Here is a 26604-nt window from a genome sequence, read left to right on the forward strand (position 1 = left end):
TTTTGGGGGTCCCCATTTAAATAACCAGTAAAGACTGAACAGACAACTGTGAGCTTAAGAGGCTCAGAATCTTAAAGGATATTGGCCCCTACCTAGAATAATAACACCAGCCCCAAGCTGTCTGCTTTCTGTGAGCTGGTTATTAAAGTTAGTAATTATTACTAGTGTGATTTAACTCTGGTTGGGTTCCAATGAATGTATGGATATTTACACATTACAGTGATAAGAATAGTTTACATTGACTTACATTGATTTTCGACTGTGTGTTGTCAAACCTCACACTATTCTATTAAATATACCTAGTCTGTTGGGTAAACTAATTAACTCACTGTTTACTGACAAATTTATGGGATTTAAGTCATTTTTATAATTTTTATATCCACATTTGTTTGCAGGGCAATTTGCTTCCTTTTGCAGCCCCCAGACCTTACTACGACCAAACAGCACCAATGTTTGGGTCTCAGTTGACCTCTGTTAGGTTCAGGTTTTGGTTCAAGTTAACTCAACTTTTAACTCCAGTTTGGCCGTGCCTGTTGAATCTGATCTTCCACTGGTTCACTCATCCCTAATGATAACTGCTGTTTACCAAATAAAGAAGCCATTACATGAAAATGTATTTTAAATAAATCTATGCGTATGTAGTGTAGTGTGTGTTATTATACTCTCCTTCCACTGTGTTATCCGATATCTAGCTCCATTCTGCTTCTCTTCTGAGTGATGGAATCTCTGTTCAGACTCTCTGGGTCTGACTGCACTCTGCATGACCCAGAAGTGGCAGAAATATGATGGATCATAAAAAAGTGGTGGTAGGTGAGTTTATTAACACAAGCACACTACACTACAAAAACATATGCACAGATTTATTTCATAAAAATCTTCATGGGAGTATTTCTATAAAATGCATAAATGCAACATTTGCTGCTCTGCACACATTGACTCTTATTGGCAGCCTGTTAAACAATCATGTTGCACTGTTTGGTAACAATGGCAGGTGTGGGCCTGCAGAAGTTACTTAGGGATTCCAATTTGGTACCACTGTGATGCTGAGACACAGGCTGACCGTCATATGAGACAAATATTTTCATTATATATATATATATATATATATATATATATATATACATATATATTATTACATATAACAATAATGTAGCATTGCATTATATAGTAAAATCAGTCAATCACAGGTTCAAGTCCCATAAGGTGGCTAAAAAGATTGATTTTTTTTTAAAAAAAGGTTGCACATGAAAAAAACATAAAAAATCAAATTGTACTCTTTTCCTCATTAAACATAAATAAATTAATAAAATATTAAGCATATTTGGTATACCTGAACATGCAAAAATCCAGTCTATCAAAATATAAAGCTAATTAACTTGATTAATAAGGGAAAGAAAAAGAATCAAAACAGTAGAATTGCTATTTTTTGGTTAACATTCCTCCATAAAATAATGCAATTAAACTATTTAAAATGTAATACGTATCCCAAATTGGTAGCAATCAAACTGTCAGCTCATCATAAAAAACACAAGCCTTCAAATAGCTCAATCAATGTAAAAATAAAAATGTTACGTTTCAGAAAATGGCAACACAAGCTAACATTTTCTCTTTTTTTTTCCATACAAACTTCAGATTTTTTCTCTCTACTCTCTGTCAGTAGGACAACCCTTTTAAGCCATAGATATTACATTGTATTATTTAAGTTTTGCAGTGCATTATCCAGCTTTTTAGTGTGTGGCTACAGATACACATACTGTAAGGACATGTTCACATGTTGCATTTTTGATGCGTTTTTTTTCTGCAGGCAAATCATGTTCTCTTGGCAGTAAGAAACTTGCTTCAAAAAAGAAGGTTTTGCTTAGTTTTTGTTGCGTTTCTTTTTGTGCTTCATTTTTGGTGCTTTTTTATGCATTTTTGCCGTGGTACATTTGTCACTTGTGAATGCTGATAAATTTTATTGCATAAAAAATCTGATTCTACTCCATAAGGTTTTGGCACAAAAACACAGCAAAAACTGGTACCTGCCTTTTTTCATCGTTTTTTGCACCACCCATTGGTTTTAATGGGGGAAAAACAATTAAAAAATGATGAAAGTGTCATACTAAATTTGTAAAAAGCCAAGGTATTGCACAAAATACTGAGGACAGAAAATCTATACACTTTATTGGTACTGTAGAACACAGCTGAAAATTTGCATTAAAAGTTTGAGTGTCGCCATACGAAGTAATACACACTGCTCAAAAAAATAAAGGCACTCTTACTGAGCAGACACATGGTTGTTAGTGACCTTCCTATAATTTCTACCTATTGTTTATGCCATTGGCACAGCAGCAGGAGAAAGTGAATCACAATCAGTGTTGATTTCACAGACGTGTGACTGACTTGGAGTTACATTTTGTAAGGCTGGTTTCACACTTGCGTCTTTTGCGCTGTGTTTTTGCGCAAAAAAGCATGCGTTTTTTTCCTATACTTAACATGGGTGCGCATAGACATGCATTTGTATGCACATGCATTTTTTGTAGTGTGCGCCCGGGTGCACAAAATGCATCCTGTTGCATTTTTTGTGCGTCCGACCTGTCTCAAAAAAAGCATGCACACGCAATGCACACAAAATGCACCCAAAAACACATTATAGTCTATGGGAGCGCTGACATGCACATGGTAACGCGCACATCAGCGCAAGAAAAGCAAGCTTTTATAAAAAAAATGCACAAAAACACAAAAAACATATAAAAATGCATGATCCGTTTTTTATGTGCGTTTGCACTGCGCACGCAGCGCAAAAAAACGCAAGTGTGAAAGTAGCCTTATTTAAGTGTTCCCTTTATTTTTTTGAGCAGGATACTAAGGTTTTTTTTCTTAGCTGCATCCTAATTGTTTTCATTTTTTTCTCACTCATTTTTTTTCACTGAAGCAGGTAGACTGTCTAAATTTTCTTTTTATCCATTGACGCTCAACAATGTATTAGAACCTATTATGTCCTAAACAGTAACACTGAGTACGTTGACGGACAAAAGAACCAATGCGCAAAACAGATCCTCCAACAACAAGGTAAAAATTTAAAAAATATGATTTTTATTCACCAATAAGTTTAAAAAACACATCATAAAGGAGATATTAAGATATTACCTTGTTGTTTCCCACATTGGTCCTTTTTACAATGTATCAGTTTAAAACAGATGAAGCTAGAATGGAACACTAATGTACAAAGCATGAGTTCAGTGTGTGTGATCTGTTTTAAATGAATTCTTAAAGACTTTAATTGCTGAGTAGGATCTGCAGGATCCATGAGAATAGGACATGTGGACCGGAAAGACTGATCCTTTTATAAAACTGATGTGTGTTTGGGTCACTTAAGCCCTATGGGTCAGTGTGCTGAGAAAAAAATGGGCAGAACTAAGAGGTGTCACACTAATGTGTAAATTTAACTTTATTCTGATTATGATTGTGTTAGACTAATAGGCTGCTTATTAGATCCTGCTTCTGGCAGAATCTAAAAGGCTTTTGGCTATGGTAGACTCAGAGGGCATTTTTAGATCTTAATTACTCCAGCAACCCATCAACTCCTTGCAATAAAGTAATAAAGGTAGCTCCTTCTCTCTATCAAACTCCTACATGCTGTGGTCGCCAGTAAAGGAGTTAACAAGTTAGGCCGAGTTCACATCGTATTTCATCCTCATGTGAATGGCACCATTGAGGCTTACATCTGAATCCCTGGAAAACGGAATTCCAAAGTATGCGCTGATGAGTCATTGATGGTAATGGTATAGACATTGCCAGTGTTGGCTCTGTCAGACATTATTTTTGGCCATATATATTTATTTGTGGTGGGCTTCAAGACATTTTCAACCATGTAGGGTCTTTCTCATATAGACGTATAAAGGCAAAAATGAAGTCTGACAGAGCACACAGTGATCCCACAGTGACTCCATCTTTATCATTGGAGTCAATGACCTCATCAGCGCGTATGCCCAAATCCAGTTTTCGAAGGCTTCAAACGTATGCCTTGATAGAACCACTGATGTCAGGCTAAAATGCAATATGATTATATCCTTAGGAGTGAGGCTAGGCTGAGAGGCTCAGTTAACTTTTACAGCATGACCTACCATCAACAATAAAGTGTTTTTTTCACCTAAAAGTTTGAAATTCAAACTCACGTGTTTCAGTAGCCACTAATGTGATATTTTGCCATGGTGTCATTTCACGATCAAGAGGTTTTGCTAAGGTTATTGAACCATTTTCTGAATATATATTAAAAGTTCTTTCCAAGTCAGTGTTGCGGTCAATGCTATACCTGTAAGTAAAGACAAAAATAATTTAATTAATAGAAATTTTAATTAAAGAAAAAACATTTTATAAATTACAAAAAAGATGTTAGGTATCCTTAGCTGTTTTTTAAGGTACTACCATATACATGTTTGTATATTTAAATATAAATGCAGTGTTGTACAAAAGTTTTATTCAAGTATGGAAAAAATGTTGCAAAGTAAGAATGCTTTCAGAAACAGAAGTATCAATGGTTTATTTTTTATCTTTTAACAAAATACAAAGTGAATGAACATAAAACAAATTTGGTGTGACCGCTATTTCACTTCAAGCAGCATCAACTTTTATAACTATAACATTATAAAATAATTAGTAGGATTCTAGTCAGATGTATAGTTAACACATTATATCATGCAAGTGTATATTATAATTTTCATATGTTGGTTAATAATCAATCATTAACTGACAGAGAATCAGCTGTCTAGGAAGCTTAGAACATGGCAACGAACAGCTAAACTCTGCTATAAAAGTGAGGATGTGGAAGACAGTTTCATGTCAAAGGTTATAGATTAGAGTTGAGCAAATTTTTCAAAATTCGGTTCCTATTTTGATCAGGCCTGCCCTGATACCAAGTCAAATGCACCACAATAAGCCTTTGAACCCACATACTGGATGGGCTCAGTAAAATCCACTTCACATGATTCATTTTGTACTCCCATTCTGTTTTCTTATGGATTGAATGCAAGGCCTGCCCTGCTACCAAGTCATATGCACCCCAATAATCCATTGAACTCATATACTGGATGGTCCCAGGAAAATCTACTTCACATTATTCATTTTGTACTCCCATTCTGTTTTCTTATGGATTGACTGCAAGGCTTACCCTGCTGCCAAGTCATTTGCACCCCAATATTCCTTTGAACCCAGGTACTGGATGAGCCCAGGAAAATCCACTTCACATTATTCATTTTGTACTCCCATTTTATTTTCTAATGCATTGACTGCAAGTCCTGCCCTGCTACCAAGTCATATGCACCTCAATAACCCCAATCCCCCCTTGGAAGAAACATGGAGGAGGGCCTCTTAACAAAAAATGTCCCATTAAAAGGGAGCGGGTCTCCTAAACTTGTAATGCCCATACCCTAAGTGTGTTGGCTGGCAAACATTTTCCTCTGTGGGGAACACCTCAACCTTTTCCATAACAAGTATTTAATGCTCAGCAAAAACACCAACCCTTGTTAGGATTTTGACACTAGCTGTAGCAGCACGAAACACATTAACCCTGTTGAACTAGTGGCAGCGGATGATGAGATGTGGAGGAAGGCCTGATTAAAAACTATGCCCAATTTAAAGGAGCGGGTCTTTACTTGTAATGCTCATACACTAAGTGTGTTGGCTCGCAAACATTTTCCCCTGTGGGGTACACCTCAACCTTTTCCGTAACAAGTATGTAACGCCCAGAAAAAACACCCACCTGTCATGGTCTGGACATGGTTAATGTCATGGTTAATAGGAAGTAAAATGGCTCCACAGTATGCAAATCTTTTCATGGCCAAGCTTGAAAGCGACTTTTTGTCCTCATGCCCCATCAGGCCCCTGGCCTACTACCGCTTCATTGATGATATTTTAATCATCTGGACGGAGTCTGAGCAACAGCTAAAGACGTTCCACGAACAGTTTAATCAATTTGATCCCACCATCAATTTAACACTCAACTACTCCAGCACTGAGATTAACTTTTTGGACACCATCAATAAGCTAAAAAACAATGAAATAGAGACATCCCTGTATCAGAAGCCAATCGACCGTCCAACATACCTTAAATGGGACAGTTTCCATCCAAAACACATAAAGAACTCTATTATCTATAGCCAAGCCATCAGATACAATCGTATATGTTCCAACCCCATGGATAGAGACAAACACTTTGGTCGCCTCAAAAAGACCTTTTTGAATCAGGGCTACCATCCAAGAACAATTGAAAACCAAATTACAAGAGCCACCAGAATGTCAAGGAATCATCTGCTACATTACAAAGTTAAAGAAGAAAATAACCAGGTGCCTCTAGTAGTCACCTACAACCCAAATCTGGAAGTGCTAAGGGGATCTGCACGGAAATTACAACCTTTACTACAAAAAGATGCCTGATTACAATCCAGGAAAGATGTATATCTTTGTACCGTGTTAGCCAGTAGATAGAAAAATATTCAGGATTGAGAGTCCTCAGTAGTTGATACCTTTTAATGGCTAACTGAAAAGATGGTAATACATTGCAAGCTTTCGAGACTACTCAGGTCTCTTCATCAGGCTAGACTAATACAAAATCTGAAGTCACATATTTATGCACAATACAGCCTAGAAAAAATGCAATAGATAAGACAAGTGACGTGAAGCAGAACTATCAATATGGGAGAGGGAGAAACATAAATATAAACATTGGACCAGTTCATAGATAAGGAGTCTGGATGTTTTATGGTCCTCTGATTGGGGTCTAGTTCTGTGTTGCCCCGCAAGGTTTTAAAAGGAAATTCCTTAATTGATGTAAAAAGACATAAATCCATGCGACACATTCATTCCAGCACTGAGAGTGTCAAAGTTCGTCATAAATTTGTACTCCCAAACTCGTCTCTCTCTCTGAGATGTGAAGTTACCTTTCAATACCAGTAATTTCATATCCATGCTGCTGTGATCAGGGATACAGAAATGTTTTGCCACAGGTAGATCCATTCTTTTTTCTCTTATAGTGTGACGATGAGCATTCATCCTTGTTCTAAGCTTTTGCCCTGTCTCCCCCACATACAGACCCCCAGTTGGACATTTAGTACAAATAATTAAGTACACCACATTAGATGTAATGCAGGTGAAAAAAAGAATGGATCTACCTGTGGCAAAACATTTCTGTATCCCTGATCACAGCAGCATGGATATGAAATTACTGGTATTGAAAGGTAACTTCACATCTCAGAGAGAGAGACGAGTTTGGGAGTACAAATTTATGACGAACTTTGACACTCTCAGTGCTGGAATGAATGTGTCGCATGGATTTATGTCTTTTTACATCAATTAAGGAATTTCCTTTTAAAACCTTGCGGGGCAACACAGAACTAGACCCCAATCAGAGGACCATAAAACATCCAGACTCCTTATCTATGAACTGGTCCAATGTTTATATTTATGTTTCTCCCTCTCCCATATTGATAGTTCTGCTTCACGTCACTTGTCTTATCTATTGCATTTTTTCTAGGCTGTATTGTGCATAAATATGTGACTTCAGATTTTGTATTAGTCTAGCCTGATGAAGAGACCTGAGTAGTCTCAAAAGCTTGCAATGTATTACCATCTTTTCAGTTAGCCATTAAAAGGTATCAACTACTGAGGACTCTCAATCCTGAATATTTTTCTTGATTACAATCCATTTTTCCAGACCCCCACTACTGTGCTTTAGGCAGCCCCCAAATCTAAGAAGCATCATTGTTAGAAGCTCCCTGTTCTCTCCAACAGTTGGAGGAACATTTCCTTGCAACCAGAAAAAATTTAAAACCTGTCCATCTATAATGACCACGGACAAGAAAAAGATCCCCAATTCACATCAGGACTACAAGATCCCAGGTACTTTCAGCTGTATTACATCTAATGTGGCGTACTTAATTATTTGTACTAAATGTCCAACAGGGGGTCTGTATGTGGGGGAGACAGGGCAAAAGCTTAGAACAAGGATGAATGCTCATCGTCACACAATAAGAGAAAAAAGAATGGATCTACCTGTGGCAAAACATTTTTGTACGCCTGATCACAGCAACATGGATATGAAATTACTGGTATTGAAAGGTAACTTCACATCTCAGAGAGAGAGAAGAGTCTGTGAGTATAAATTTATGACGATCTTTGACACTCTCAATGCTGGAATGAATGTGTCGCATGGATTTATGTCTTTTTACATCAATTAAGGAATTTGCTCCTAAGACCGTGTGGGGGCATCACAACACATTAGGAGACCCCAATCAGAGGACAATAAAACATCCGGACTCCTTATCTATGAACTGGAGCAATATTTATGTTTCTCCCTCTCCCATAATCATAATTCTGCTTCACGTCACTTGTCTCATCTATTGCATTTTTTCTGTGCTGTATTGTGCATAAATATGTGACTCTTCAGATTTTGTATTAGTCTATGCCTGATGAAGAGACCTGAGTAGTCTCGAAAGCTTGCAATGTGTTACCATCTTTTCAGTTAGCCATTAAAAGGTATCAGCCACTGAGGACTCTCAATTCTGAATATTTTTCTATCTACTGGCTAACACGGTACAAAGATATACATCTTTCCCGTATTGCCAAAGATGCACATTTCTGTATAAAGGGCAAAGTGCAACATGTTCGTGAGATGCTGAATTAGAGAAAGCAGATTAGTGTTGGAGGAAAACCAAATAAGCTAATGGATGCTAGTGAAAAACTAAGTTTAAAGAGGAGTGCACCGTCCGTCACTATAAACACACCCATAGCACATGCTTCTTCATCTTCACCCATACATGTTACCAATAAAATCCTAATGTTACAGTCAAAAATTAATTGTTCTAGTGTAACGAACACTGTTAAATGAATGGCACAAAACATACATAACCACGACCCTTGGAAACACCTGATTTCCTCCTTACAACATATGGACGATAATGGTATTGATGACGACTTAGAAATTTACCACATCCACACCAATAAGATGAAGATCACAGCTGCAAAAAATTTGCCAAAAAGGCAGTGAATGTCTGGAAAATAATTTTCTCTAGGGTAAAGTTTACCTATTACTAAAGTGGTACCGAATGAGGCATACACAGCTCTCAGGTGTATTCAGTGTGAGATGCTTGAAAGATGATGTATTCTGATTTGTCCATGTCCAATTTTTTAAAATGAGCAGAAAAGAAGGATAATATAGCTGGAAGACATGTGATTTTGGTCAGTAAGGAGGTGATGTCAGATACAGATAGGTAGATCTGCGTGTCATCGGCGTAGTGATGATATTGCAAACTGTGCTATTACATCAGCTGTCCAAAGCGGAAGGTTTAGATGGAGAAGAGTAGGGGTCCTAGAACAGAACCTTGGGGAACACTGAAAGACAGGTGTCGATGTGAGGAGGTGGTGTAGGAGAGGGAGACAATGAATGCCCCCCTACCAGTCCTTTTTTTTTAAAGACTCTGCTGATAAACCCAAAAAGGACATTTACAACACCGGCCATGGCCGCATCAGCAGGGGTAGTAAAACAGCCAGCCTTATCACCAACAGCATGATCAGTCACATGGCAGCAAAGCACCCGACTTTGTTGGTTGAACACCATGCTCCATGAACAGTGTCTGTGGGTGATACCACTGCTTCTTCCACTGTTTTGCATGTAAGCCAATCCCCTGTCCACAGTGCAAGCCAAGATGCCTCCTGCCCTGCACCTACCATTGACCACAGTCAAATAACACCATCATCAAGCACATCCACGTCCTTGTCCCAGCGAAGCCCTCAGTTGTCCATATCCCAGTCATTGGACTGTAAGCAGAAAGATGCAGCCAATGGCCCACAGGCCACAGTACTAAATTCACAATTTTCTCATCAGCTTGTGCTCTAAATGTAGCATTTTAGGCTCGTGGGAGACTGACGCTTTCTGCAACCTGATGTCGGTGACAGTGACAAGGTACTTGGTCCCCACCCATCACTATTTCTCAGGGTATGCCGTTACGACATTACACAAGCAAGCATGTGTCCCACAACATTACCCGGGCCACCAACAATGCTGTTACAGGGAAAGTGCACCAAACCCCGGACCGGTGGACAAGTGCTTGTGGGCAGGGATGGTACATCTCGCTGACAGCACACTAGCTTTGCGTAAAAGAAGTCATGACCCAGTCGGACATTGGGAGACCATGTCACAGATGTATGAAGAACAGGTTGTGGAAGGCTTTGCATGTCATATTTAGGGTTTTGAACTGTAGCCTATGGGCAAAAGGAAGGCAGTGAAGGGCATGGCAGAGAGGAGAGGCTGGGGAATAACAGAGGGACAGTTAAATTACTCTGGCAACAGAGTTTTTGATAGATTTGAGTGGTGCAAGAGTGCTAGAGGGGAGGCTAGAGAGTATAAGTTTGCAATAGTCAAGGTGGCAAATCATGAGGGCGTGCACATTTTTGACTTTTCATGGAACGCATGGATCCAGGAAATGTTTTTGAGTTTTAATGGGCAGGAGGAGGCAAGGGCTTGGATCATAACTTAAAAGAGAGGGCAGAGTCGAGTATCACCCCTAGGGCATGAACATGTGGGAATATTTGTCCCGGAGTGCCGTCCCAGCATTACACAGGCACATGTCCCAAAACATTACCCGTGCCCTCCATAATGCTGTTACTTGGAAAGTCCACCTAACCACAAACACGTGGACAAGTGCTTGTGGTCAGGGACAGTACATCTCACTGAGGGCACAATGGGTTAACATAGTGGAAGACGGGACCCACTCCAACCTTGGTATGTGAACGTCCTCCCAAATCCAGAGTACTGCGGGCCCTATGTCAATCCTGGTTGCTGCCACAGTCTACAGCTCCTGCACCTTCTCCTCAATCGCCTCCTCTTTAGCCTCCAGCTACAAAAGGCAGCACATCAGTTACAAGCTGGAAGCACTGCAGCACTGCCAAATTAAAGCGGGGACAGGCTGTGCTGAAGCTAATATGCTTCTGTGACAAACCCCAAAATGCTGAAAAGTTGTGGACAGCTCTCAAAGTGTAGGCAGATCGGTGGCTGAGATGGCTGAACCCACAGCCAGGCATGGTTGTGTGACAATGGCTGGAAGCTGGTGGCTACTCTGTGTTGAGGCAAGCTCACACACGTACCATGCCTGGCTCATGTGCTTAACCAAATTGGTCAACATTTTTTGAAAAGTGACATGGTGCTGGCCGATCTGCTCGGAAAAGTACAATGCTCGAAATACCCATTTTAGAAAGTCAGCTACAGTTTCATCCCCTCTTCTCGTGATTCAGCAGCACATGCAGGTTCTGGCTCAAGACTCGTGGGTGATGCTCCCAGGCCTTGGATCTCTACACTGCAGATTTTTGAAAAGTATTTGTGAGCAGAAGATGGCAGTTGTTGAATAGTCTACCAGCATCACCAAGGTTGTCGGTATTCAGTTCTCCTAACATGTGAAGAGTGGACATGGATGTCTGACATATGTAACACCCTCCAAAACTTTGACGAATCCACAAAGAGGGTAAGCATCAATGATATCATAATTAACGTCTCCATCCTGCTTATCTGTGTTCTAATTTGAAGATTGAGAGTTATTACAGCACGAAAACATATTTACAGTTAATAGTTTCAAACACAACAGTCCTAAGTAACAATGATAACAATAATGCAATAATTAAACCTAAAAAAAACTACCCTGCTGGTGACAGCTTACAATCTACACTAAGTAACAACGATAACAAAAATTAAACAAAAACAAAACAATCCTGCTTGTGACAACTTACAATATAAAATGAGGTGAGAGGAGATAAAAAATTCAGGGGTGTATTAACAAGAAGGTATTTACAGTGATGTTTTTGCAGTGATATTACTGAGGTTAGTTCTAAGTGTTGGAGGCCTGAGAACAAGGAGGAAAAGGAATGCATGGTCAGTCATCCCCTTGGTGAGGACACAGAAGTATTGACTGTTTGCAGTCTTGCACGCATGGCTAAGTTTATGTTACACTGCCTTTCCAGTCACCCTCGCAGTTTCAAAATTTTGGGTGACGGGCAATACTGTTTGGTGACACTTCTAGACCAATGCTACAAGGAGAACTTTACATCTCTTATTCCAGAGGCAGACAGATGTACTAAAATGTTGGAGGAACAGAGGGCCATTCGTGTGGAATTATTTAAAAAATTCACATCTGAAAAAGCTGGCAGCAGAGGTCAAAGTTTGTTGGCCAAGCAAGGAGTACAGGTGAGAGATACACAACTCCAAGCCAGCAAAGGCAGTGGAACACTGGCAAAGTTTGGGGAGAGTTTTCTCAGACCCTCCTATTGCCCTGTCTCTGAGTCGCAGGGGACTCTCACTTGGAGTGCAAGTTTTTGAAAATGCTGAGGGAGTACCTTACTGACCTTACCATTCTTCTGTGCCTTCTAATTATTGGTTATCCATGCTGAACACGTGGCATGAAATGGCTCTCTCTACTGTGCACGTGCGCTGTACTCATGGTCAAGGAGCACACGATGCCTCGCTGTCTGGTGGTTACTGGGCAAATGGTGCCTTGGTAAATGGCAGTACCACTTTTAGTGGTGGGAGACAATGGGAACTGTCCTTTGCAGTGCCACTGCTCTAAGGATGGCGCATGCTACTCAGCCTCCTATGCGCTGCTTGTCCACGCCAAAAATCTTTGATGTCTTGCCTGATTTCTCTTAAGCTGGCCCCAAGGCCCTAGGTCACCGGGTCTATCTGCTGCATTTTGCCGCAGCGATGGCGCTTTAGTGCAAAGTGCACTGCCCCCTTGCTGCTCACACGGTCACAGCTGGGAACGCACTCCTGCTTTGCTTCTTTTTTTTTTCCCTCAGCTTCTGGCCAGGTTCCCTGTCTAAATACGACCACTCTTTCAGTGTAATGGGGCCTGTCCTTTACCCTATTCCTTCCGCCTGGAAACAGGGGACGCAGCCTTGACAGTTCTGGAAATGGTGCAGCACAGGTACCCGCAGCCCGGTAATCTTGACTCCGTACATACCTGGCAGATCAGTTCTTTAATGCAAGCAGCATAGAAGGCATGTACTTCCAATTTTCAAGAGAAAATTGTACAGTACATCCAGAACAGTTTCAATTTGAATGACTTTGTGGCTCATATTCCACAAGATGACTGTAGTTTCATACTTAAAATTTTTGGTGGAAAATTATTTCCCCACTGATAGAGTGTGTATGTTTAGAATTATATTACATCTTTTGTGTGATTAATTATTCATACCTATTTGGATCACAATTAGTGTTGAGCATTCCGATACCGCAAGTATCGGGTATCGGCCGATACTTGCTGTATCGGAATTCCGATACCGACTTCCGATATTTTTTCAATATCGGAATTCGGCATCGGAATCGGAAGTTCAGTTGATTGACGGCCTGACGTCATCATGATGCGCGGTGTGTGCGCATCATGATGCGCCGTCATTTCGGGCCTTCCGGGGGTCTCTGCCGGCCTGCCGGGGGGCTGTGCCGGCCTGCCGGGGGGCTGTGTGGACTGCCCGGGGTCTCTGCCGGCCTGCCGGGGGGCTGTGCCGGCCTGCCGGGGGGCTGTGCACCCTGTGGGGGTCTGTACCGGCCTGCCGGGGGGCTGTGCCGGCCTGCCGGGGGGCTGTGCTGATGTCCGGGGGTCTGTGCAAGCATCGTCCGATGGGACTACAAGTCCCATCGGGCGATGCCTGCTACCATGACAGTGATTGACACATTAGCCAATGATGGGACAGTAGTAGTCCCATCATCCGGCTAATGTGTTAAATGTTAAAAAAAAAAAAAAAAAAAAAAAAAAAAATACTACATACATACTACATGCTACATACATACTACATATATACTACATACATACTACATACATGCTACATACATACTACATGCATGCTACATACATACTACATGCATGCTACATACATACTACATGCATGCTACATACATACTACATATATACTACATACATACTACATACATACTGCATGCTACATACATACTACATACATACTACATACATACTACATGCATGCTACATATATACTACATGCTACATACATACCACATGCATGCTACATATATACTACATGCATGCTACATACATACTACATATATACTACATGCATGCTACATACATACTACATGCTACATGCATGCTACATACATACTACATACATGCTACATATATACTACATACATACTACATATATACTACATGCATGCTACATATATACTACATGCATGCTACATATATACCACATGCATGCTACATATATACTACATACATACTACATATATACTACATACATGCTACATACATACTACATACATACTACATATATACTACATGCATGCTACATATATACTACATGCTACATACATACCACATACATACTACATACATGCTACATATATACTACATGCATGCTACATACATACTACATATATACTACATGCATGCTACATACATACTACATGCTACATGCATGCTACATACATACTACATACATACTACATGCTACATACATACCACATATATACTACATACATACAATACATTCATACAATACATACATAGACATACAGTACATATAACATAGAGTAACATACTTACCAATACTTGTCACATTGTTCCCCGAAGCCATTGTCTTTCCGGAATAAATATTAACATAACAAACCACAAAAATACTCACCCACGATCCGAAGCAGTCCACGAGTGTGTCCCACGACGATCTTGGGTAGAGAACTGCAGCATCAGATGATGCTGCCGTTCTCTACGGGCTGCAGGAATCCAATGACGGAAGGTAGGTATCCTTCCGCACTGTATTCCTCCGCCACTTAAAAAAAAAAAGTCCCTAGTCTCACTTTATGCCATTGCTGCGTGGGAATTTCCCACACAGCAATGGCATAAAGTGAGACTAGGGACTTTTTTTTTTTAAGTGGCGGAGGAATACAGTGCGGAAGGATACCTACCTTCCGTCATTGGATTCCTGCAGCCCGTAGAGAACGGCAGCATCAGCTGATGCTGCAGTTCTCTACCCAAGATCGTCGTGGGACACACTCGTGGACTGCTTCGGATCGTGGGTGAGTATTTTTGTGGTTTGTTATGTTAATATTTATTCCGTAGACGACAATGGCTTCGGGGAACAATGTGACAAGTATTGGTAAGTATGTTACTCTATGTTATATGTACTGTATGTCTATGTATGTATTGTATGAATGTATTGTATGTATGTAGTATATATGTGGTATGTATGTAGCATGTAGTATGTATGTAGTATGTATGTAGCATGCATGTAGCATGTAGTATGTATGTAGCATGCATGTAGTATATATGTAGTATGTATGTAGCATGCATGTAGTATATATGTAGCATGTATGTAGTATGTATGTGGTATGTATGTAGCATGTAGTATATATGTAGCATGCATGTAGTATATATGTAGTATGTATGTAGCATGTATGTAGTATATATGTAGTATGTATGTAGTATATATGTAGCATGCATGTAGTATATATGTAGTATGTATGTAGTATATATGTAGCATGCATGTAGTATATATGTAGTATGTATGTAGTATATATGTAGCATGTATGTAGTATGTATGTAGCATGCATGTAGCATGTAGTATGTATGTAGCATGCATGTAGTATATATGTAGTATGTATGTAGCATGCATGTAGTATATATGTAGCATGCATGTAGTATGTATGTGGTATGTATGTAGTATATATGTAGTATGTATGTAGTATATATGTAGCATGTATGTAGTATGTATGTAGCATGCATGTAGCATGTAGTATGTATGTAGCATGCATGTAGTATATATGTAGTATGTATGTAGCATGCATGTAGTATATATGTAGCATGCATGTAGTATATATGTAGTATGTATGTAGTATATATGTAGCATGTATGTAGTATGTATGTAGCATGCATGTAGCATGTAGTATGTATGTAGCATGCATGTAGTATATATGTAGTATGTATGTAGCATGCATGTAGTATATATGTAGCATGCATGTAGTATATATGTAGTATGTATGTAGTATATATGTAGCATGTATGTAGTATGTATGTAGCATGCATGTAGCATGTAGTATGTATGTAGCATGCATGTAGTATATATGTAGTATGTATGTAGCATGCATGTAGTATATATGTAGTATGTATGTAGCATGCATGTAGTATATATGTAGTATGTATGTTGCATGTAGTATGAATGTAGCATGTATGTAGTATGTAGTATGAATGTAGCATGTAATTTTTTTTTTTTTTTTTTTTTTTTTTTACATTTAACACATTAACCGGATGATGGGACTACTACTGTCCCATCATTGGCTAATGTGTCAATCACTGTCATGGTAGCAGGCATCGCCCGATGGGACTTGTAGTCCCATCGGACGATGCCTGCACAGACCCCCGGAGCCTGCACAGACCACCGGCAGGCCGGCACAGCCCCCCGGCAGGCCGGCACAGCCCCCCGGCAGGCCGGCACAGCCCCCCGGAGCCTGCACAGACCACCGGCAGGCCGGCACAGACCACCGGAGCCTGCACAGACCCCCTGGCAGGCCGGCACAGCCCCCCGGCAGGCCGGCACAGCCCCCCAGCAGGCCGGCACAGCCCCCCGGAGCCTGCACAGACCACCGGCAGGCCGGCACAGACCACCGGAGCCTGCACAGACCCCCTGGCAGGCCGGCACAGCCCCCCGAAAGGCCCGTACAGACCCCAGAGAGGCTGTACAAGGGCAGGAAAGGGTTTTTCTTATTCCGATACCGGAAGTCCCATAGACTTGAATGGGACTTCCGGTATCGGAATCGGCGATACCGATACTTTTTTTAAAGATCGGCCGATACCATCCGATACGATACTTTGAAGTATCGGATGGTATCGCTCAACTCTAATCACAATATATTCATCTTTTTCTTCAAGGCTTTGGAATATAATGTTGTAAGAGTGAAAGCAACTTGTTGAAGTGTGTTTTACCTCAAATGTGAAACTACTTGTCAATTGTCATATTTACTATTTCTCCATTGCATGCGCGGCTAACCACCTCATTGACGTTATTGAGTTTCTTTGTCAAGAAAACAATGGCTACACCAATACCACATGCTTTTCCTATTAATTCATCATGCTGCTGAAGTAGAGGTGAGATGAGGGACCCACATAACTTCTGGAGACCATAGTCAGCATGACACTGCGCCAACACCCACTGGGGTATAGCTACCAAGTTGACATAGTTTGTGCACAGCTGAACAGAGTTGTCAGAAAAAAAACCTTCAATAACATGTTTGATAGATTGTCTAGTGGAAACACCCATATAGTATTATTATTATTATTATTTAGTTATTTATATAGCGCCAGTAGTTCCATAGTGCTGTACATAACAAGGGGTTACATACATAGTAATAGATATCGTTTACACAATTAAAAATTACAATGACAGACTGTTACAGAGGGGAGAAGACCTTGTCCTTGCCGACTTTCATTCTGCGGGAGAATGGGAAAGAGACAGAAGGTGGTGGGTGTGGCACCTCGGGAGGTGGATAGGCGCCAGCTCGTGTGGTGGTGTAGAAGTCACATCTATGACCACCACGCTCTCAAATTGACATCTCTGGAAATGCAGCCGAAATGTCGAAATCTCTAGCTTCAGTTATAGAAAATGCATGTGCTCCTTTTAAACTTCATCGTCCAACCAGTTCAGTTATAGTAGATGAGGGCTTGTCAGAATCCTAACCCAGGAACACCAGGCTTCAGTAGTTGCAAGTCCTGCCCCCGTGATCTTCAATGCTATCTTGCTATGGCTCTTCCAGGCATGATTTAATCAAGAAGATTTATCCTTCGTAATACAGAGACAGAGTACAATACAGAGTACAACACCGCCTAAGTGTTCACCCTCTGCTACTCAGACTTTCTATCTGCGCAGTGACTGCCTCTAGGCTGAAGATGATGATGGTGGTCGTAGTTGGAGCATTTAACAGTCATGAAGCTGCCATAACTTGAAACAGAAATCTTTTTACCGACATACCCCACTGTACATTTTTTTTTATTTTTTGGGGGGATAAAAAAGACTGCTGGATATAACGAGAGTGATAAACTGCCCAAAAAAGGGAAGTTAGGCCTAAAATGCCTCAATTTTTGGCACACGAATATATGAGGCATGTCACAGATAGACCCCACTGTAAAATGTGGCCTTTTTTTAAAGTAGTGCAACATAGTGCTGTATATAACTTGAGTACCAGACAGGAAAACACTGGTGTACCGGCCTACAATCCACAAATTTTTATCACGTGTATTATGCGTGTCACAGATAGACCCCACTGTAAAATGTGTTTTTTTTAAATAATGCATCATAGTGCTGTATATAAGTACTGTGACACCCAGGACAAAAAAAGAAAACTGCCATAAACTGGCCAAACTTAGAGCATGCACAGATATGAGCTGGCACGTAGATACCACTACGACAAATTTTTTTGTTTTTTTTGTTTGGGCTAAATAATGCTGTATATAAGTATAGTTTCACTGAGGACAAAAAAAAGAAAACCACCAGAAACTGGCAAAACTTTGAGCACACACAGATATGAGCTGGCACGGAGACACCACTACGACAAATGTGTGGCCTGTATTTTTTTTTTCTAAATACTGCTGTATTTAAGTACAGTGACTGCCAGGACAAAAAAAAACCCCACCATAAACTGGCCAAACTTTGAACACGTGCAGACATGAACTAGCACGGAGATACTACTATGACAAATGTGTTTTTTTGTTTCTTTTTTTGCTAAATAGTGCTGTATATAAGTACAGTTTCACCCAGGAAAAAAAAAAGAAAACTGCTGGAAACTGGCCAATCTTTGAGTACACACAGATATGAGCTGCCGCAGAGATACTACTATAACAAATGTGTGGGCTGTATTTTTTTTGGGGGGGCTAAATACTGCTGTATTTAAGTACAGTTTCAGCCAGAGTATAAAAGCAAAATGCCTTAAACTGGCCAAACTTTGAGCACACACAGATATGAGCCGCCACGGAGATACCACACCGAAAAATGTGTTGCCTGTAATTTTTTTAATGTTGTTGCTAAATACTGCTGTATATAAGTACAGTGACAGCCAGGACAAAAAAAGAGAACTGCTGTAAACAGGCCAAACTTTGAGCAAGCACAGATATGAGCTGGCACAGAGATACCACACCAAAAAATATGTGGCCTGTATTCCAATTACACCTGGGGCTAGCTATATACGGCCAACATATCCTACAGGAAGCAGCACCAGAACACAAGAAGGGAATGGACCTTCTTGATGTATGCAATGATCTATATACACAGATACAGAGCCTGCAGGCCTTGCACTGATGTGTATAGAGCGACGTACACTACCCTACCTACCTAACACTGGAATCTATATACTCCAGAATTAGTCCTCAGAAGGACTGTTGATTTAGCTGGATTTGAGTAGTTTAGGACAGTAGACTCCACATTAACTAATAAATCCCCAATTCTGACCTTATATCGGCAGCAGCTGTCACTACACTATCTCAATCTGGAGCTGAATGCACCGAGCAGGGCGGCGTCTGGTCTCTTATACCCCTGATGATGCTGTGTTGCCAGCCAATCACTGCACGACCACAACAAAGATGCATGCGGCATTTCATTGCCTGGCAGACAATCCCTGCAGCATGATTGGGTCTCTAAAGTCCGCAAAAAAAAAGCTGGGTGAAGACACATGTTCCCGCCGAGTAATCTCAGAAATGCTTGGTGCTCGCCGAGTACACCGAGTACTTTGATACTTGGGTGACTAACGAGTAGTGGCGAACACGTTTGTTCATCACTACTTGGTATGATTGGCATGCCAAGCCTTTTGGAGTTACTTGGTTAACCTATCTGAAATAGGTAATGATGTTTTTAATCTTAACCTGCAGACAATGGTTGAATTGGCCCTTGGTGGGGTGGGGCCACTTTTGCCTAATGTTTTTTAGGCAAGAGTCGCCATTGGGTAAGTCATTCAGGGAACTGAATGGATAGCATGATGGCAAATGGCAAATGGTAAACGGGGCTTGATTTTTGGCTGAGCTGTGGTATGGTTTATAAGTTATTGAGTTAAATATTTAAATTTAATAAAGGCCGTGGCCAAAACCTTCCATTTAAAAGTCAGCATGCTTTCGGTGGGATACAGTTTTCCTGCCTTTTTTCCCAGTATTTTTATATATATTTATATTTTGAGTACAGACATTGGTGGTGGGCCTGTTCAATCCCCAGTGATGTGCACTGATAGGACAGGCTAATGTAAAGAAACTATGGGCTGAAGGGATAAAGAGGGGGCAGCGTTGAGGGAAGTTGTCATTCCTCATCATTGCTATGCCTAAAGTGCTGCCCCGCCCTCCATCCCTTACATTTATTTCATCACGGGCCTGTGGGTAAGTTATTCAGGGAGCTGAGTGGACAGCATGATGGTAAATGGTAAACAGGGCTTGAGCTTTGGCTAAACTGCGTTATGGTTTATAAGTTATTGAGTTATATATTTAAATTTAATAAAGACCGTGGCCAAAACCTTCCATTTAAAAGTCAACTTGTCCTGTGTATTTTATTATGTTGATATTTATTACCTTAAAGATCTTTAGTTTGTATAGATCATAGGCTGTGTAATGCCATGTCATTTTCACCTCACGACAAGAAAAAGTGGCCCAAAGGTTCTCCTGATACAGAATGGTTCATGATTTGAGAGCTTAATATAGTAACAGAAAGTGTGACCTCAATTGTTTCAAACCCACACACTTTGCTTTCACAAATTCCAGCAATCTCCAGATGTTTTACAGTAACTGATTTGGCAAATGCATTTTTCTCTGTCACCCTACATCCTGACTATCAGTATCTTTTTCCCTTCATACTTGAAGGGAAACAGTACTGATGGATGATCTTCCCAAAAGGAGGAATGAACACATCTATCAATAATTCTGCAGCAATGGCAGGAATTCTGAACAGGTTGTGCTAGTGCAGTACATGGAGGAACTTTTTCTCTGTTGCCCAGACCATATGTCGATTTTTGTTTCCAGACCATATGTTCGATTTTTGTTTAATCTGACCAGAGCACCTTCTTCCACGTTTGGTGTATCTCCCAGGTGGCTTGTTGCAAACTTTAAATGACACTTTTTATGGATATCTTTGAGAAATGGCTTTCTTTTTGCCACTCTTCCATAAAGTCTGGATTTGTGCAGTGTACGACTGATTGTTGTCCTATGGACAGACTGTCCCAACTCAACTGTAGATCTCTGCAGTTCATCCAGAGGGATCATGGGCCTCTTGGCTGCATCTCTGATCAGTCTTCTCCTTGTTTGAGATTAAAGTTTAGATGGACGGCCGGGTCTTGGTAGATTTGCAGTGGTATGATATTCCTTCCATTTCAATATGATTGCTTGCACAGTGCTCCTTGGGATGTTTAAAATGAAATCATTTTGTATCCAAATCCGGCTTTAAAATTCTCCACAACAGTATCACGGACCTGCCTGTTGTGTTCCTTGGTCTTCGTGATGCTCTCTGTGCATCAAAGAGAACTCTGAGACTATCACAGAGCAGGTGCATTTATATGGAGACTTGATTACACACAGGTGGATTATATTTATCATCATTAGTCATTTAGGACAACATTGGATCATTCAGAGATCCACAATGAACTTCTGGAGTGAGTTTGCAGCACTGAAAGTAAAGGGGCCGGATAATATTTCACGCCCCACTTTTCAGTTTTTGAATTTCCCCAAAAATGTAAAATAACCAATAAATTTCATTCAACTTCACAATTATGTCCCATTTGTTGTTGATTCTTCACCAAAAATTTACATTTGGTATCTTTATGTTTGAAGCATGGTATGTGGGAAAAGGTTGAAAAGTTCCAGGGGGCCGAATACTTTCGCAAGGGACTGTATGTTTACTGAGTTCCCTGTCCCCGTTGATGTCGCCAGTAACACTTGACCCCACTCACACCTCAAAAGATCACATGTATACCATGGTAAATGCCTTCTGGATTGCGCCTGCTTTCAGTTACACAGCCAGGAAACACCTGCAGCCCTGTCTCATCTTTCAATAAGACTACAGAGGTGAAATAATAAAAGTCCCTAAGAAAGCAACATCCAAGTCACACTGCTCATTTCAGAGACTGCAGATTGACTACATGCAACTACTCAAAGTGGGAATGTATGAATATGTCCTGGTATGTTAAGAACTCTTTTCTGGTTGGCCAGAAGCCAATCTGGAAAAGAGCGCTAAAGAAACTAAGGAGAGAACTAATCTGCAGAAACAGTGTACCAGAAACTATAGAAACTGATAAGGATACACACAGCACTGGAGAAATAATTAAGGAAATTTTGCATTCCCTATGAATAGAGCAAGCATTCCATACCAATAATCATACACAAAGCAGTGGAAAAGTGAATAATAATAATAATAATAAATTTTATTTTTATATATATTCCGCAGCACTTTACATTTCAGAGGGGATTTGTACAGACAATAGACATTACAGCATAACAATAATCACATACAGTAGATTATAACAAATACCAAGAGGAGTGAGGGCCCTGCTCGCAAGCTTACAGTCTATGAGGAAAGAGGTAGACACGAAAGGTGGGTGGTAACAGTTGCCCTGATTGTATGGACCAGCCATAATGTTAAGTGTGTAACAGTACAGACACAGAGGGCTAATGGATGCATAAAGCATGTGGGAACATGATGCTGGGAACCTGGTTATGGTAAAACTTTTGGCTCTGCCACACAGGGATAGGTTAGGTTAATGTGTTGAGGCGATAGGCCAGTCTGAATAAATGCGTTTTCAGGACACGCTTAAAATTGTGGGGATTGGGGACTAATCGTATTGACCTGGGAAGTGCATTCCAAAGAATTGGCGCGGCACGTGTAAAGTCTTGGAGACGGGAGTGGGAGGTTCTGACTATTGAGGATACTAACCTCAGGTCATCAGCAGAACGGAGGGCGCGGGTAGGGTGGTATACTGAAACAAGGGAGGAGATGTAGGGTGGTGCTGAGCCATGGAGGGCTTTGTGGGTGAGAGTAATAAGTTTATACTGAATTCTGGAGTGGATGGGTAGCCAGTGTAATGACTGGCACAAGGTAGAGGCATCGGTGTAACGATTGGTGAGGAATATGATCCTGGCTGCAGCATTCAAGACAGATTGGAGAGGGGAGAGTTTTGTAAGAGGGAGACCGATTAGAAGAGAGTTACAATAGTCGAGACGAGAATGAATAAGAGAAACAGTAAGAGTTTTTGCAGAGTCAAAAGTAAGAAAAGGTCGAATTCTAGAAATGTTTTTGAGGTGCAGATGACAAGAGCGAGCCAGTGATCGAATGTGGGGGGCAAAGGAAAGCTCGGAATCAAGTATGACCCCAAGACAGCGGGCATGTTGCTGGGGAGTAATAGTGGAACCACAGACGGAAATGGCAATGTCGGGTGTAGGTACATTAGTAGCGGGAGGAAACACAAGGAGTTCAGTCTTTGACAGGTTCAGTTTCAGATATAGTGAGGACATGATATTAGACACAGCGTTTAGACAATCGCCAGTGTTTTCTAGAAAGGCTGGCGTGATGTCAGGAGAAGAAGCGTATAATTGGGTGTCATCAGCATAGAGATGGTACTGGAAACCAAATCTACTGATTGTTTGACCAATAGGGGCAGTGTACAAGGAGAAGAGGAGGGGGCCTAGAACCGATCCTTGAGGAACCCCAACAGTAAGGGGAAGGTGAGAGGAGGAGGAACCGGCAAAAGAAACAGTAAAGGAGCGGTCGGAGAGATAGGAGGAGAACCAGGAGAGAACGGTGTCCTTGAGGCCAATGGAATGGAGCATAGTGAGGAGGAGCTGATGATCCACAGTGTTGAATGCTGCAGAGAGATCCAAGAGAATTAGCATGGAGTAATGACCATTTGATTTAGCTGTTAGCAGATCATTAGAGACTTTAGTGAGGGCAGTTTCAGTGGAGTGTAAAGAGAAACTGGATTGGAGAGGGTCGAGAACAGAGTTTTCTGAGAGATAGCGGATAAGACGGGAGTGGACCAGGCGTTCCAGGAGTTTAGAGATGAAGGGAAGATTAGAGACAGGTCTATAGTTAGCGGCACAGTTTTGGTCGAGGGATGGTTTTTTAAGTAGTGGATGTATGATGGCATGCTTAAATGAGGAGGGAAAAATACCAGAAGAGAGAGAGAGGTTAAATATTTTAGTTAGGTGAGGGGTGACAGCAGGGGAAAGGGACTGGAGGAGATGTGACGGAAATGGGTCACTGGTGCAAGTAGTTGGACGAGAAGATGCAAGGAGCCTGCTTACTTCTTCTTCTGTGACTGGTTCAAAATCAGAGAGTGAGTTAGATGCAGTGGGGGAGGGAGGACAGTGCATGGTATAAGGGGATTTGGAGATCATTTCCTGTCGGATCTGGTCAATTTTTTCTTTGAAGTAATTGGCCAGATCGTCAGCTCGGAGCTCCGTGGTTGGGGCCTGTACTCTTGGATTGAGTAGAGAATGAAAAGTGTCAAAGAGACGTTTCGGGTTATTGGACAGTGAGATGATGAGGGTGTTGAAATAGGTTTGTTTGGAGAGGTGAAGGGCAGTGTTGTATGTTCTAAGCATAAACTTAAAATGGATGAAATCTTCGTGTAGATTGGATTTTCTCCACAGACGTTCGGCGCACCTGGAGCACCGCTGCAGGAAACGTGTTTGCACCGTGTGCCAGGGTTGTCGCCGTCTGCGTTGTGGTGTTCTATTTATAGGGGGTGCAAATTCATCCAGGGCACTTTGAAGTGTTCCATTGTAATGCTTCAATGCAGAATCAGGACATGAGAGGGAGGAGATAGGGGCCAATGAACACTGCAAGTTCTTCAGAAGTTTCTGGGTGTTAATGGCCTGTATTTTTCTATAAGTCTGGACAGTGGGGGTGACCTGAGCAGCCTGGCAGTTCTTTATAGAGAATGAAAGAAGATTGTGGTCAGAGAGCGGGAGAGGGGAGTTTGCAAAATCATCCACTGCACAAAGCCGAGAGAAGACCAAGTCGAGGGAGTTTCTGTCTTCATGCGTTGGAGAATTAGTAAGCTGCGAAAGGCCAAATGAGGAGGTTAGAGATAAAAGGTGAGTAGCAGATGGGGAGAGGGGAAGAGCAATGGGGATGTTGAAATCTCCCATGATGAGGGTAGGGATGTCACAGGAGAGAAAATGTGGAAGCCAAGTGGCAAAATGATCCAGGAACTGATGGGAGGGGCTGGGAGGACGATACACCACCGCCACTCGCATGGAGAAGGGGGTGTAGAGTCTGACGGCATGGACCTCAAAAGAAGGGAAGACAAGTGAGGGTATTTGAGGGATAACCTGAAAGGTACATTTTGGTGATAGGAGCAGACCAACGCCTCCACCAGCTCTATTGTCTGATCTTGGGGTATGAGAGAAGTGTAGCCCCCCGTATGAAAGAGCAGCAGCAGCGGTAGTGAAGAGATTAAATGGGACACTCAAATTAAAAATTTGAAAGGCCATAGAGGACAAAGGAAAGAACTGTGCAGAGTGCTTGTCCAGTGCACTTTATACAGTTAAACACATTCCAAATAGAAAGACAGGCTTGTCCTCTTTTGAAGTCATTTTTGGTACTGCCCTAACGATGGTTCTGTGTTTCCCGCAGATGTTACAAATGCAACATGGTGCTATGACAGCCTATGTCTAGGCCTTGCAAGAAAGACTTAATGTGTGTTACGGACTGGCGGAATGCAACTAATTATAAATACATAGTGGCTGGGTGCGTTCGGAATCCGGGGTCCACTGTGCAGAGATGTTGCAAGACAATAACGGATGGAATAGGATAAGGAATAGCTGAACACTGGCGGGTTAACCACTGACCCGGTGTGTGCAGGAACGAACTCTGTTACTTCACAGAGTCCGCCCTTGCAGGTGTAGAAGCAGTGCCCTGTTAAGCTTCATAGGGTGCGAGAAACTGTTGCTTACCACTCTGAATGGGTACAGCGTCTGCACTGGCGGTCGCCACTAACCAGCCTAAACTTTATGCTGGAAAGCGCACTATCTGCGCATGGCGCCGCTCTGATAGACACTGCGGTACAAGCGGTATTGTGGTGCCTGGTGCTGACTGGAACCCTCAGGCGCTAATGGATGATAGAAACTGAGTGAACTGCAGTGCTAAGCAGTGCCAGTACTCGGTGCTGATTCTACTTTGGAACTCTAACTCATACACAACCAAGGGAGGGAGTCTTAATGAGTCATTAACCTGTCTCAAACATCCATCATCATAGACACCTCTTTAGAAATAAGAGTAAGTCTCTATATTAGTGCATGGCCGTGTGGCCATGCAAACCTTTTATAGTTGCAGCCTTCCGGGACCTTCCTGGTGTTCCAATCGGAGCAGCAACATGACCTGAACATGTGACCTCCGACCTCCAATGAGAGGTCGTCCCACAGGCATGCTCAGTAGGAGAAAAGCAGGACTTAGTCCCAGGAGCATCTGCTTGCCGCTGACTCATGCATGGTACTATAGCTGAGCTTGGAGGAGCAACCAGACACCTAGCATTAGTCTGGGCAAGATGCTGTGACCGACGACTCTACTGAGCAGGCTCCTCTGTGGCCAAAGAGGAATGGGAGACCCCAGAAGGCA

At 41.6% G+C, this 26604-nt stretch overlaps 1 protein-coding gene across 3 annotated transcripts in view; it reads right to left on the minus strand.

Moving 5' to 3' along the window:
- LOC141084632 (cadherin-9-like) overlaps nt 1-26604 on the minus strand; it is a 453456-nt gene that overhangs the window by 79194 nt on the left and 347658 nt on the right. For all 3 annotated transcript variants that reach the window (XM_073569460.1, XM_073569459.1, XM_073569458.1), the window contains one exon: nt 4158-4294. In XM_073569460.1, the coding sequence (XP_073425561.1) occupies nt 4158-4294 (137 nt within the window). The remainder of the gene's footprint in view (nt 1-4157; nt 4295-26604) is intronic.

Source organism: Dendrobates tinctorius, unplaced genomic scaffold (assembly GCF_039654945.1).
Source record: "Dendrobates tinctorius isolate UK_male_01 unplaced genomic scaffold, ASM3965494v1 ptg000025l, whole genome shotgun sequence".
Classification (NCBI taxonomy): Eukaryota; Metazoa; Chordata; class Amphibia; order Anura; family Dendrobatidae; genus Dendrobates; species Dendrobates tinctorius.